This window comes from Balaenoptera ricei, chromosome 4, assembly GCF_028023285.1.
Source record: "Balaenoptera ricei isolate mBalRic1 chromosome 4, mBalRic1.hap2, whole genome shotgun sequence".
Taxonomy (NCBI): Eukaryota; Metazoa; Chordata; class Mammalia; order Artiodactyla; family Balaenopteridae; genus Balaenoptera; species Balaenoptera ricei.
This window is the reverse complement of record NC_082642.1, coordinates 143,094,479-143,109,864: the sequence shown is the minus strand read 5'-3', so window position 1 is coordinate 143,109,864 and position 15,386 is coordinate 143,094,479. Positions and strand designations below refer to the sequence as shown.

Sequence of the window (15,386 nt, the reverse complement as noted above, 5' to 3'; positions counted from 1 at the left end):
TCTCCCTCCTACTGCTCGGGGGGCTCAGGCGGCCAGCGGCCGGGGAGGCGCTCGGGGAACCGGGGGAACCGGGGGAGCCGGGGTCGCCGCACCTGTGGGCGACGGGGGCGCGGGCCCCTCCCGGCCGAGCGGGCGCAGCTCCCCGGCGGCTCCGCTAGGGGTCTCTCTCGGGTGCCGAGCGGGCTGGGCCGGATCAGCTGACTCGCCGGGCTCCGAGCCCCGCCGCCGCGCTGCTGCTCCGTCAGTTTCCTCGGCAGCGGTAGGAGAGAGCACCCGGAGCAGCGCCAGCGCGGGGCCACAGGAGACGGCGGCGGCGGCGGCGACACCGGCAGAGCAAGGGCGCGGCGGATCCCACTCGCACAGCAGCGCACTCGGTGCCTCGCGCAGGGTCGCGATGCTGCCCGGTTTGGCACTGGTCCTGCTGGCCGCCTGGACTGCTCGGGCGCTGGAGGTGGGTGCCGCGCCTCGGAATGAGGTGGGGTGGGGGGGGGGGGGGAGGAGGAGACTCGCTCCCTCTGACTCTTTAATTCAGAGAAGCCGGGGGGCAGTCGAGGGGACTCCTCTCTTCTCCGCGCCCAACACCCCCGCTTGCGGGCGCCCTGCGCATCCCCGCCTCCGGCCCGGCCCAGCCCAGCCCTGCCCTGGGGACGCGCGCTCCGGCCAGCGGAGAGGGAGCGGGCGAGGCGTCGGGCCCCTGGGTCCGCGCCAGTCGGGGGCGAGAAGAGGAGGAGGCTGTCCTGAGCTCGGACCCTGACTCAGTTCCTGCCTCGGGGGCGGGGGGGAGGCGAGGGACGTCCAGATGAGAGATAGGGGGAGGGAGCACGTGGGGAAAACCGAAAACGCAGCGTCCCTGGATCCTGTCCCCGGCACTTAATCGCTGCCCTTCCCTTTCTCTCGGGCCCTGGCGAGGAGGAGTCGGGACAGCTCGGGAAGCTGGGCACCCCCCACCCCCCGCTTCCCTTTGCCTTTTCCGCCCCGTTTCACCTTCTCTTCGCATCCCCACCACCCCTTCCCGGCCCGACCTCCTTCCTCCTCCTTCCCCTTCGCGGCTGCTCGGGGCTGCCGCCCGAGTGCGACCCCAACATGCAGGGTCGCGCAATACCCTCCGCAGGCAAACTTTGTACATTTCTGCGTCTCCCTTTTGTGTTAAGTTGAGAGAGATGGGAGGGGTCGGACACCCGCAGCCGCCTCTCTCCTCTCTCCAAGCCAGGACATTGCGGGCGTTCGCTCGCACCCTCCGATTCTCCCAGTGAGGGCGAAGGTCCCCGGGAACAAAAGCCGCGACACCCCGCCCTCGCCAGCCCGGGGCGCGGTGGGCTGAGCCGCGCTGGTCTGTGCGCCACCGAGGCTGCCGCCTGACTCCCTTCCCCGCGCTGCGCGTCTGTCCCGGAGGGGGCTCTGGCGGCGCCTCGAGGCCCCTCTACTTCCCCCCCACTTCCCAACACCTCCGCGGCTTGCTGATTCTGTGCTCGGTTGTGAAGTCCTTGGGGAGAAATACGCGGAGAGTGGGGTGTGCGTCTGGGAAGGGCAGTGGCTGGTGGTGGGGAGGCACGAGCACTCCCCTCCTTGCATCAAAGGAGGCGTTTGTCTGATGAAGGCGCGGCCTCTTCCCTGGCAGCGCTGGGCACTCTGGTTTAGCTCCCCTGGGGGCGCGGGCTGCTGTAGAGGGTCCTCAGGGTCTTTTTTTTAGGGTGCAGATGAAAGGGTTGAATTGAGTGAAGATTAAGACGGAGAAGATGGCGTCTCTGCAGTGCAGCAAAGAAAATCTGTGGAGGCTGCAGCCTGGTGAAATCCACCCACCGCTAGGTGTATAGCAAGTCTTCCCCATTGATCCAACTCTCGAACATTCAGCTAACCCCTGTGCAAAATGACTATTTTCCTTTTTATCTGAAGATGCTTAGAAGTTGTTTGCTTGGCAGCTGGGGCAGAAAAGGTTGTATTTCGCATCCTTTGGGTTCCCATTCTGTATTTTACCATAGGTAACCTCCCTTCCCCGTATGTTTGTTTGTTTGTTTCTTCTTTTCCCCTACCTCATGGTGATTTTCCAAGAAAGCAATTTCTGGACAAATGTTTTCCTGTAATTGCACTGAGACTATACTGACTGTCACACCGTTACAGCTTTTTAGTCCCTAATTTACAAGGTCATTGAACTTTTTCCTCTTCTGTCTTTTTCCTACAAGTGGCTCAGGAATCACCTCAGGGCTAGTTAAGGCAGATTGCTTTAAGAGTTGAAGAATTTGGTTTTCTATTTAAAAAATGCATTTAATTAAGGGAGCTGGGATTTTTCCAATACTTAAATTTACTCCTATGATTATTTCAGTTTTCTTGATTGTCTTATTACACATTAAAAGATACAAATTAAGTAATTAACAGCATATCATATCCTTTATAGCTGAAGCTTTTGCCAAAAAGTAAATATTTAACTTTTTTGAGCAATATTTTTTTCTGTGTAAAAGGAGGCAGCGTGTAGGCAAATATGATTCAGATTTCTTTTTTAACCTGTTTGACTGCATTTTTTTGCTCTTCCTCCCATCCTTTTGGACATTTTCACTGGTTACCATCACCTCCTTCAAAGGGTGGAGGTGAGATTCCCAGTTTGCATTTTGCAAAGCGTTAATTGAAAAGTAGGCAATTCAGTCTGATGAGGTTTGAGGGGGATTTATGCAGCTAAATCTCTGTCCACTGAAAAGATATAATTATGAGTTGACTGTCTTTTGTAGGGCTTAGAAAATAGGTCTGCTGCAGATGGCTCGAAAAAAGAAATGAATAAGGGCAATGACAATGGGGCCTCAGCTTCTGGGGGAAGCGTCATTACCTGAATTGATGACTCTCCCTGGTACAGTGACAGAGTATGAGTTAAAAAGGCCCTGGCATTTATTTATTTAAACTTGATTCCTCTTAGGTTTTGATTTCCTATATTGTGGGATTTAACCTAATCACAAGTATCTGCTTTCATAGTGGTGCTGATTCACAGATAATATATACCTACTCACACTGGCCAGAACTAACCTAACGGTAGATGCCTGAGCACAGAATAGTGAAGCTCAGATTTGATGGTGAGCTATAAGGAATCACTATTTCTGCCTGATCTGTGGGAAGCCATGACACGGGCAGGGCACCCAAGCGGCTCTCTTGTCACCCTAACCAGCAGAGGCATGTGATGGGTACTTGGGAGGCCATTAGTACTGCAGAGAAGTACTCCAGAGAGAATAATGATCCCTGGTTCTGGTTGGGGAAATGAAGAGGAACATATAACTAAATAAATCACAAGGTTAAATTAGGAAAAAAAAAAAAAGAAATAATGTGGCCCATTGAATATTGGTTTGAAGAAAAACAGAGAGGTCAGAAACAGACTCACAGACATAGAGAATGGACTGTGGTTGCCAAGGGAGAAGGGGGGGGCAGGGAGGTTGGATTGGGAGTTTGGGATTAGCAGATGCAAACTGTAATATTATATATAGAATGGATAAACAACAAGGCCCTACTGTGTAGCACAGGGAACTATATTCAGTATCTTGTAATGAACCATAATGGAACAGGAAAAAAAGAGAAAAACATAGAGGTTATCCTTCTGGAAAAGGCTTTCTCCCTGTTGCTAGAGGACCTCTATTTTGTGTTACTTTTCATGGCACACTAGAAATTTCTATACAGATATTTGTATGAAGATGAAGGTTGTCAGTCATTCTAGAAATAAACAGCTATTATGTGCCTTTCATGTGGCCACTAAACTACCATTGAAGAGTGTGGTAAAATTCAGTAGAAATGTACCTTCTCTTTCTGCACGTTTGATCTAGGTGGGGATATGTATTACCTTAAGAGACTTACAAAGCATCTTTGATTAATATACTTCTCTAATCTCTGCCTAGTTATATCAGTTACAAATGCAAAGATAAGCCTTATACATGTACTTTAAAAATGAAGCTCCAGGAAGTAAGGTTTAGATTGATTTGCATACACCTTATTTCCCCTCACCCTCCTTCTCCTGTTCCCAGGAAGTTTGCAGAGTAAATAAGACGGGCACATGATTATGAAAGAAAACAGAAAGTGTTAAGTACCAAGAGGAAAGTACAGATTAAGTGCCATACTGAGTAAAATATTAACAGTATAAACATCTATATATAAGGAATAAAGGAACAGCGGGATGAGATAATCCTGGAGAATTTCTTGGTGGTTCCTTTCCAGCCAGATTTGTATCTCAGGTTGGGGGAAGGGAGATTAAGTCTTTGCTTTTACATATTTGTTTACATACTTCTCTCCATCTTTCCCCTCCTAGACACGCACGCACACACACACACACACACACACACACACACACACACACACACCCCTACACCCCTGAGGGTGTGGGTGGAGCCAGTGTAGGATTTGATTTTCTTAGTTTCTCATCTATTCATTTGGGACCTTTTTAATTGACTCTCTTTTTGGACCAAGCTCTCTCCTGTAGCCCTGAAGATAGTCTGGTGAACAAAACCGTCATTTGCTTCAGGAAGCTTCCAGTCTAGTGGGGAAAACAGACCATACACAAATCATTATAAGTGTGTGCTCATGAACTGTGACAGATGCTGAGACAGAAAGCAAAGGTTCAGGGTACACTCTGGAGAGGAATAGGGAATTCCAAATAAGGAGGTGAAGGACCGAAGGTGAGGGGCTGAAAGGAGGGTCTGAGAGCTCTGAGGTGGCATCTTCAGTAGGACCTTGACTGAGGGAATGAGTACATGATGAAAAAAGTGATTCACTTGGCAGCAATGAGGAGGCCGGGGAAAATAAAATGTTTAGCTTGTTGTTGTTTTTTCTGGTAGTTTTCTACCTCTTCATCTTCTACTTGACTATGAAATGGTTTCCTTTTTATAGTAGGACCTCACATACATATGTATGGAGTGAGAATTGATACTAGCACCATCTTCTGCAAATCCCTGGGGATGCTGTCACCCTGTGTTCACAGCCTGTATCCAGATACACCCTCATGAGTGTCTGGAGGAAGATGGAGGGTGGCAGGCAGAGGAGGCCAAAGTGAAGGAATGAGCAGACCCCCTGAATGAATAACAAGTTGAAGCCAAAAAATGTCTATTTCTTAGTTTTCCTTGTAGTAGTTAGTAAAAGGAAAACAAATAGCACCTGAACCCTCAAACTGAATTTGGAAATGAAAACCAGAGGAAGGGGAAGATGTTATGTAACTTTTTTCAGTTTAATGTGGATAGTTTAAGAAATAACTGTTTCAGTGAGGACACTAGTGTTTTTCTTTAAAAAAAAAAATCTGGTGAATTTTCCTCTTCAGATTAATGGTTAATAGATATGCTTTCCTGGTACCTTTTTAGAAGTAGAAATGCACCAAAAACTGGATTCGAATGGACTGCTCTAGGAATAAAGTAAGTCATTGAAAAAAAAAAAAAAAGAAAAGAAAAAGCCTGGACGTGTTCATGAACTAATAGATATATGAAAAAGGGATGCCGAATAGATTAGTTAACTGACTATTCAGAGTGGGATACAGAAGACTCAGTTTCACATTTGAAGTCTTAGCTGAGGTGGGGAGCTCAGAGGCCATTTTACTTATTTCGTGTGGCTACATTTGGAAGAAACATAAAATACAGATTTAGCTTGAGCGTTGCTAGGATTGTAGTATTTTATGAAAGAAGGTAGTGGTTGAAATGGGGAAAATGAAAGGCTTTTAAAAGCCAGCTCTATGGAAAACAGTGCAACTGTTCCTACATTTATAGCCTTGATTTCGACCAACGTGATGTCAGGCCAGCGACCAAGTCGTGGAGTTTCTCACGTGTTCTGGGAAGGCAGCATTTCACATTGATCAGGATATTGACTGTGGGTAGCTCGTGCCTCAGTTTCTTCCCTTGTAAAATGGGGATAATAATGTTTATGGTTGTTGAAGGTTGAGTAAATATATATGTAAAATTCTTGGAACAGTAAATGAGTAAATATTTGTGTAACATGATGGCACCTTATAAGCACTACCTGTTAGTTACAATTACTGTTTATGATGATGATGATGATATAAAATAGATACATTTAATCTCATACATTGTTGAAAGTTAAAAAAAAAACTACATGATGTTTCATGACTTATTGACTAATGCACTTACCGACCAGTTAAGACTGTTACAGGAATTTGGCAGCTTGTTTCTGAGAAGAATGAATTAATTTGATTTAAATTGTAAAAAAGACATTGCAGATAAAATTTTTATCACAAATACAATTTTAAAAATATATATTATAAAATTTCATTTATTAAATATTCGTATGTATTTTATATTTCAGTTGGCTTTTTTAAAAAGCATTAAAACAATTCATGCTAATAGAAAAACTTGAACAATATACAGAAATATGTAAAAAGCATAAGCAGTTGTTACACAAGTGAGTAAGACCTATTTTAAATGTGTGCACCCTGGCAGCTTGCTAGACATGTCTAAAATTGAGCAAGTTTATATTCTGGCTCGATTATTAACTCAACTATTAGTTGATTATCAGCTGTGTGCAAAGCGCTGTGAATAAGCTTGGTTTAGTTCTCAGCAAAACCTTTTCTAGAAAAGTGAATAAACAGGTTTGGCCAATCTAGGCAGAAATGGAAGATTTCAAATGCCAGCAAAAGAATTTTGATGCTCCCTAGAATAGAAGCTTGAAATAATCTTCATCAGAGGACCAGGAAACCAAAAAAGCAGACTGCTTGAGAAGGTAACGCTTCTGTAAGAAATCAGTTTTCAAAATAAAATGAATTATTTTACTAGCTAGATGATGACAAATTCTATGCTGGTCTACTCTAAAACTTTATAGTGATCTACTGCTTAATTTAAAGCATAGTTTTTTAAGTCAGCATATTTTGCTCATTATAAAATAAAAGGTTTCTAATCTCAGTTTCAAAATTAGGCTGAAGATATTTGAGAATACCCCAAATTGGTGATACTTTGGTTAAGGTATTATTAACACATTGAAGAATCAATAAGCAAAATCCCAAGGAATCTATATATATTTTTTAATCACACCAGTTCATGTATTTCTTTATCACTGTCCTGCTCAATCAAAAAAAGTGAGTTCAATCAGAGGATGCGATTATTGTAGCCCTGTTTGAAATAAACATGCTGCTCAGAGTGGATACAGTGAGGAATGCAGGTACCACAACCACTTATGTAGGGTGAATGAGCAGGGGCAAGGAATAAGCAAGATGACCATTTCAGAAAAGAGAAAAGAACAATAACCCTGTTTTGTAGATGAACAAATTCTAGAATTCTTAAGGTCTTATTAGTGATGGACCCCAGTATTTGTATCTTCTAATTTCCAGATCGTCTCTCTCTTTATTTTTTCTTCCCAAGTTGAGATGATTTTTAGTTGAGAAGTTTGAGCAAGAAAAAAAATTTTTGGTGATTTTTTTTGTTGATATGAAATAGTTCTTTGCTTGAGTCTCTTTCATAGAGAATCTAATAACTTGTCCTGTGCTCTCATTTTGCTTCCGCAGAAACCCACATTCTGTCTTCACTAAAGAATGTTTAAGGCATCCTAGGTGATTGGGACTGATAAATTACTTTTCAGCCTTAAAGGATGCTTATGAGAATAAGAGAACTGCTCTATCAAAAAGAGTCATTTGTATTAAGTGAAGAAATGCATTGTTACTCTTGTTGGCGTTGTTAAATTTCAAAGCTTTAATGACTGATATATTTTGACCTGGTGGAGACATTTTACAGGAATAAAGACAAGAGGTTTAATCCTACACTTGAGATACATTTGTCTACTTTAGACCTGACCTCTTAGCCCCAAGTGACCACAAACTCATTTGTTGTTTCTCCTGTCTAAACGTGCTGGATTACAATAAAACTAACACGGCAACATAGTTTTTATTTTTACTCAAAAATGAAGAAAATAGTACTATTAAGGCTTGGTTAGTCCAAAAAAAGGACTTTTTATGTTCGCTCTTACTAATGGATGGCTTTTCAAAAGCATAATTATTGTTTTTATAAATAATACAACTCAGTTATTTTGTAATGGAATTAATAGGCACACATGATAAAGATAGATTGATTTATTTATTGATTTATTGATTTTTTTCATCTTTCAAAGAAAAGAGGCCTTATCAACTTTGAAGATTGAGCCTTTAAAACTGATGCAAACTTTCTGAAATCTTTGCTTAACTCTTCAGAGACTAACATAAAAACTTATCGTATGAAAAGTTATATTTGAGAGCAAATATTCCCCATGCTGATGCTCTTAATTACTTATGTTTTTTTTTTAAACAAATAGTTTTGTCATTGCGGTGTATTGGTTTGAAGATACAAATGGTGAGTTTTTAAGAAACTCCCATAGAAACTTGCAAATATGCAGACTGATCATTCCAAGAATAATTTATTCAGATACTTACATATTAGATGAATGAGCAATTTAAAATTAAAATCAAATTTCTATAGAGAAGTTACTAGCATATTTTCATATACAGAAACTTAGATTTTTATAGGCACACCCAGGAAAGGAAAATTCACTCCTTCATTTAACCAATATTTTTGAGGTCCCTCCCCTCATGGGAGTTTACAATATAATGAGGGGTAGACAGAATAAATAGCAGTAATAGGGGACTTGGAAAAAATTAAGGTGGGTAAGGATATCATAAGCAAATGTAAGTGGAAATCTGCTGTGTGATATTTTATGTGGTGTTATCAGGAAAATTCTCTGACCTGGTCACTACCCAAATGTAAACTTAGATATCTCGAGGAGAGAACTGTTTATTCACTGTGATGTAAAACAATAACCAGAGACACAGATCTACTTTGGCGGTTAGATATTAAAAACAAAAATGGTGGGGCAGGAACTCAGGAAGGTCTAGGAGGCTGAAGGAAGCCTATTTCCTACAAACAAGAAACAGGGGAAAGGATTTTTACCTGAGAGGGTCCTGCTCAGTTTCAAATCCAGCTCACCCCATTATTTCAGAATCCCTATCCACATGCGTGGCATGTCCTCCACATATGTATTTGTAGAACAGAACAATTTTCCCAGGTGGTGAGAGTACCAGTTTCTTCCTTGTGCTTTTCTGTATTTTCCAAGTTGCCTAGAGAACTCTTGAACTGCTGCTATGACAAATCAACATGTAAAAATTTAAATGGGAAGGGTGAAGTTATTCCTGGCTCAGAAACATAGGAAAGTCAAGTAAGCAGAGGCAGAAAGCCCCAGGAGGGCAAAGAGTAGGTGTGGCCAGACTTCAGTCCATTCAAAATTTGCAAATCTGAATGGTCCCTGTGTATAAAGGAGTTCCAGAGGCACACTGCCCCCTCTCTTTGCCCGAAGATAGAAGGTCCACACAGAGTTCGTGAATCCTGGAGATTTCTCCAAATGAAAAACTTCCTGGGACTTCCCTGGTGGCACAGTGGTTAAGAATCCGCCTGCCGGGCTTCCCTGGTGGTGCCGTGGTTAGGAATCTGCCTGCCAGTGCAGGGGACACGGGTTCGAGCCCTGGTCCAGGGAGATCCCACATGCCGTGTAGCAACTAAGCCCATGTGCCACAACTACTGAAGCCCGCGTGCCTGGAGCCTGTGCTCCACAGCAAGAGAAGCCACCACAATGAGGAGCCCGCGCACCGCAACGAGGAGTAGCCCCCGCTCGCTGCAACTAGAGAAAAGCCTGCGCGCAGCAATGAAGACCCAGGGCAGCCAAAAATAAATTAAAAAAAAAAAAAAAGAATCCTCCTGCCAGTGCAGGGGACACAAGTTCGAACCCTGGTCTGGGAAGATCCCACATGCTGCGGAGCAACAAAGCCCGTGTGCCACAACTACTGAGCCTGCGCTCTAGAGCCCACAAGCCACAACTACTGAGCCTGCATGCCACAGCTACTGAAGCCTGCGTGCCTAGAGCCCGTGCTCCGCAACAAGAGAAGCCACCGCGATGAGAAGCCTGCGCACTGCAACGAAGAGTAGCCCCCACTCGCCACAACTAGAGAAAGCCCATGCACAACAAGGAAGACCCAACACAGCCAAAAATAAATAAATTTAGTTTTAAAAAGTTTATTGTATGCTGGAGTATAGTTGATTTACAATATTGTGTTTCAGGTATACAGCAAAGTGATTCAGTTATACATACATTTATTCTTTTTCAGATTCTTTTCCCGTATAGGTTATTACAGAGTATTAAATAGAGATCCCTGTGCTGTACAGTAGGTCCTTGTTGATTATTTTATGTTATTAGTGTGTATATGTTAATCCCAACTTTCTCATTTATCCCTCCCACAACCCCCAAATTGGGATTTTTAATATCCCCATTTAAGAGATGAGCAAAATGAGGTTTGGCATAGGGGGAAATCATCTATGTAGTGATTGACATCATGTCTTAATTGTGATAAGATCTCATTAATTGGGAGACTGCCAATATATCATTATAGTGATAAGTAATACTATTGTTTATTATTGTTTTCATAGTGATGTGTTACCATTATTTTTTTTTTTTAATTTATTTATTTATGGCTGTGTTGGGTCTTGGTTTCTGTGCGAGGGCTTTCTCTAGTTGCGGCAAGCGGGGGCCACTCTTCATCGCGGTGCGCGGGCCTCTCACTATCGCGACCTCTCTTGTTGCGGAGCACAGGCTCCAGACGCGCAGGCTCAGTAATTGCGGCTCACGGGCCCAGTTGCTCCGCGGCATGTGGGATCCTCCCTGGACCAGGGCTCGAACCCGTGTCCCCTGCATTAGGCAGACTCTCAACCACTGCGCCACCAGGGAAGCCCCTGTGTTACCATTATTATCACTATTTTTTGTTAGTACCTGTAAGAATTACCACTATTACTTATAAATATTGCTATGATAGTAATAAGCATTACTATTAGTAATATAATAAGCATTACTATTATAGTAATTAGTATTACTATAAATATGACTGTAAGTATTACTATCATCACTATTAGTAGTGCTTAAAATGACTATTATTACTTGCAGTAAGTATTGCTGTTTTTCTTGTAACAAGTGTTACTGTTATTATCACTATTGCTTTTTTATTATTTAGAAAAATAAATACTATTATTATTTGAAAAAAAAAATGCTGAGGCAGAGAAGGGACTATTGACTGTGATCACACACTGTTTCCTGTAATTTGTTTCATAGCTCACTACAGTGCCTTACATCTAGTATTTATGAAATATTTGACAAATGTTTTAAAATCAGGACTCTAGGAATTTTATACCGTAATGATAATTATGTTTGATTTTTGACAGTTGAATTAACTTCTGTTTATGAAAATTGTGAATGACACCTAACCATAAGTGTACAGAAAAAAATTAAGCCTTTTAACTAAGATTTATTTTTTTCAGCCTTTTCTAAAACATTTTATTGTGAAAAGGTTATATAAATGCTGTCAACAACTTCATTTGCAACTCTTTATTTCAGACATTCAGTTGACCTAGCAGAAAAATGCCTTGTTCGTGAAATATTTCATCAATCCTCTGATTGATTGGGACATTTTCAATTGAGGATGCCTAGAAATGATTTTCTTTGAATAAGATAGTGGAATTTAGAAAGCAAACATTGTGTATTGGAATGAAATTGAGTGGCCATCAAAATGAAAATTTCATTATCATTGTGTCTTTTCAGTTTTCTGCTTTTTTGCCATTTTACAGCTAATATTTACTTTCTTACTTTAATGTGAACCAGGATCAAAATTGGCCCTTTAAGAAAATAACTGAAATTCTGTTACTTCTATTCTCTAAAGGAATTGTACTTTTCAAGTTCAAGGGCTTGAAGCCAATGCCACTATATGCTATTAACTTGACAGGCATTGAAAATCTAATTGAGGTCATTATGATTAGCCTTGTGTCTTGTCAGTGTTTTCTCAGGCTTGTTTTTAACGTTTTGTGTCAAGTGTTAAATCCTTTTACACCACAGAATCCAGAAAATTGCAATCCAATAAAAGTAAACTAAATTTGAAAATCCTATGGTTGTTTTGTGCGGAGCAGGTTCTTGGCTAACTGATAGGACGATGGAACAGGAAGGCAGCTTATGTACTTCTGTTGACTTGAGGAATTGTGAAAGGCTCCACTTTCAAAAATACATTTGTGACAAAACTGCAATTTTGGAATCACTGCATACTTGTTTAGTGAATTATGAGAGGAGGGAATTCTCTGAGCGTGACCATGTGACTGAATGGCTCAAACAGTAGAAGCAAAGGCTGCTGGGTAGAGAGCTATCTTAAGATAGTGCAAGTCCCGGGAACTTGGGACTGAGTAATTAATCAACATGGCCATTTGAGACATCCAGGACAAAGATGGTGAACAGGGAGGACGTACTTAAGTGAACAAGATAGGAAGCAGCCCCACCCAGCTCCCAAGCAATTCCTTTCCTTGTCTGTATTTGCCATTTAAATATTTCACTTCAGGTTCATGAGCCTGGACTCAAAGGTTAAATTTGTATCTTTGTGAATTTTCTGGGTGGTGCTGTAAGGACACAGATAGGAAGTACTGAGTTTGTTGGGAATATTTCTTGTGTGTGTGTTCTTAGTTGTATTATTGACTTCATAAATAGCCAGTAAAGAGAAAAACATTTTAGCTTAAGTTTTGGGTTTTTTTTCCTGGAAAAAAACACAACATTGGTTAAAATATCATTCTCAGGGTTTGTTGCCATTGTTAAATTATTTACGCTTTTTAAAAAAATCTGACACGTAACCTCATTGTTGGTTTGCTCATTCATCTCAGAAATGTAACACGTGAAACTCAAACCCAAGCCTGTCAATTGATTCTTCTGTTAGCAGATGAGAGGAAAGTTTAATGCAGGATGTTTAATTGGATACTTGGATTATGTGTTCACCTGTTTTGTCTCTATTCCAAATTTTCTCAGGGTGTTGATGGTTGACTCCTGTGTTACTGACACTCACTTGGATTTTCGATTTTCATTATTCCTAACATTTTAATCTCACTGCATTTTTCTCCTACTTTTTGAATTTTTAAAAACATCATTCATTTTTTCGGACATGTGCTGGATGCCTTCTGTATTTCAGGGTGACAGGAGCCCTAGAATCTTAATGGGGCTATGTGTAAATAGAGAAGTGATACAATCTGTTCCTTGGAGGATTCGCAGCCTGATGGGAAGAAAGAGATGCAGAAATAATTAGGTACAGTGTGCCAAAGGTCACAATGGAAGAAGGTACAAAGTCTTCATAGAAAAGACTGGCAGCCTTTGAACTGGGTTTCAAGGATGAGTGGAGGTTAATTGGATCATGGTAGGACTTTCCAGACAGAAGGGGCAGCAAGGGTGAAGAGGTTAAAAAGAGGAAGCCATGTGAATGTGGGTAAGGGAGATGGTGTGGGGACAGTAGGAGATTAAGAGCTTTGGATACCTTGATGAGTTTGAACTTCATTTTCTCAGCAATGGGGTCCTTTTAGATGTTTCTAAAATGGGAGTAGCCATTGATGACTGTGGTTCAATTAGGTTTAGGAACCTTTGCAGAAGTCCTTGTCAATGTCTGCTTCATCTTGCTAGCCAGATGGTAGCACCTAGCTGCAAGGGAGGCTGGTACATGTGGTCTATTAGCTGGGAGTATTGCCACCAGGAATACATTCCAGGTTCTTTTACTGATAAAGCAGAGGTAGGGTATTGGGTGACAACTGGCATTCTGGGATGTAGAGGAAATACAATACAAAGGAATATAGAGGCAAATGGGTAGATTAATAAACAAACCGAAGGGAAGGTTCTCTCTGAGCAATTAGATTAGGTTTTGGGGATTTGCCCACTTCTCCTTATCTGCTCGCTAACCACATAAGAAGCACATCTTTGGGGAGTGATGGAGGAGGAAATGGGGAATGCTGTTTTAGTTTTATGGCAGGAACACCCAAGAGCTAAGCCTTTACTGTGGCAGATTGTACCCAAGGTGGTTTAGACTTGGGGTCCTGGAAATCCTTGCAATCAGAGTGATGGAAACAGGTGTAATTCCAGTGGCTCTGTGGATAGTAATGGCAGTAGCAGTTTACTCTCTGCACTGGTAAACTATCTTTCATTTGATCTAGAAGCTTCCCTAAAGCACCCTTGTTGTTGTGCTTGTTCTTTGAAAGGAATAGGAGATAAAACAAGCTTTGAGGTTTTTAGAAAATAGGATGATACTGAGAATCTCTTTTGAGCTAGATTTCCCTACCATGTTCAACTTCTTTTCCATTGCTACACACCCTTTCAGATCTGCTTATGTGCACCTGTGTTATTAAAACAGAATTGAAAAATCTGTGGAAAAGAGGAAAATAAACCTTAATATATTAGTAAATTATTAGTAAATAAATCAGTAAAATTAATAAATAAATCAGTAAAAATGAGGCTGCCATTTTAAAACTCATCTTAACTACTTATCTATTTTCTTATTCATTTCAATTATTCTAGATGTGGACAAATGAAGATATTTACCAAAAGTATGTGATGAAATAAAGATGAGGGAGAAAAACTTAGAATCTTGAGCAGGCTTGATATAATTATCCACGTTAGGGCGTAATTGAGTTTTTACAGTAGGCATTTTACTAGCACCTCAAGATTTATTTAAAATATGTCCCAATAGTTTGACATATTGTACATGTTTCTGTCTTAAGGAAATGTCTAAAATATCATGGTTCCTCAAAAACTACTCTTGGTTTTATTTTCCACATTATTTCTTTTTGAACCCTTGGTTCTCTTTAAGAGTAATCAAAAGCATAGTTCAAGTTTGATCATCTTAAATCTTGGCATTTCTTTTCTTTTTTCTTTTGAAGTGTCTAGCAAGGAAAATATTTTATCTTATCACTTAAAGAGACTGCCTTCAGAAAAACAATTGACAGTTTGTAGTGTCTGAAATAGTTGTTGATTAATCATGAGAATCAGAAAGAGGAGCCAATATGTGTTTGAACATATATTTCTCTCACATTATCCTGGTCATATTTTGAAATTATACTCTTTCTTTTTTTCCCCGTAAAAAGAGTGGGTGGTAAGTTATATCATGGAAGTTTGAATATTTGTTTTAAATATATTAGCTAGAATTTGAAAATATAAGAAAATCTTGTCATTTAATTCCTGCATAGTTTTCTAATGGTCATATAGATTATATAGAAAATTTATTTTAAAACTTTATTTATTATTATTGATTATTTAAAAATTCCTCAAAGGGCATATTTTATTCTGAATTCTGTTTTCCTTTATATATCTGAAAATATTTGACTTAATTACTGGCAATGGTTTAAGCCCAGTCTGAAATGGTTGTGCCTTTAGTTGGCTTTGGATTTCAGAGTTAGGGACTGTTGCTTGCTTTAAATAACTGGTAGTTGATTTTGCAGGCAATTATCAATAGATGGATTCCTTTGTTTAAGATTTCCTAATTGAAAAAGTTGGCAGTCCAAGAAAATGTTCTGAGAAGAATATATATTCTCGACTTACCTGAATCTTATATTTTATTGGCTTTGTTCATAGCCTGTTGT

General features: G+C 40.9%; 1 protein-coding gene across 5 annotated transcripts in view; it reads left to right on the top strand.

The window, feature by feature from the left end:
• The first annotated feature begins 228 nt into the window (after positions 1–228).
• The window catches only part of APP (amyloid beta precursor protein), a 275,532-nt gene continuing 260,374 nt past the window's right edge, over positions 229–15,386 (top strand). For all 5 annotated transcript variants that reach the window (XM_059921407.1, XM_059921406.1, XM_059921405.1 and 2 more), the window contains exon 1: positions 229–451. In XM_059921407.1, the coding sequence (XP_059777390.1) occupies positions 395–451 (57 nt within the window). In that variant the 5' untranslated portion in view covers positions 229–394. The remainder of the gene's footprint in view (positions 452–15,386) is intronic.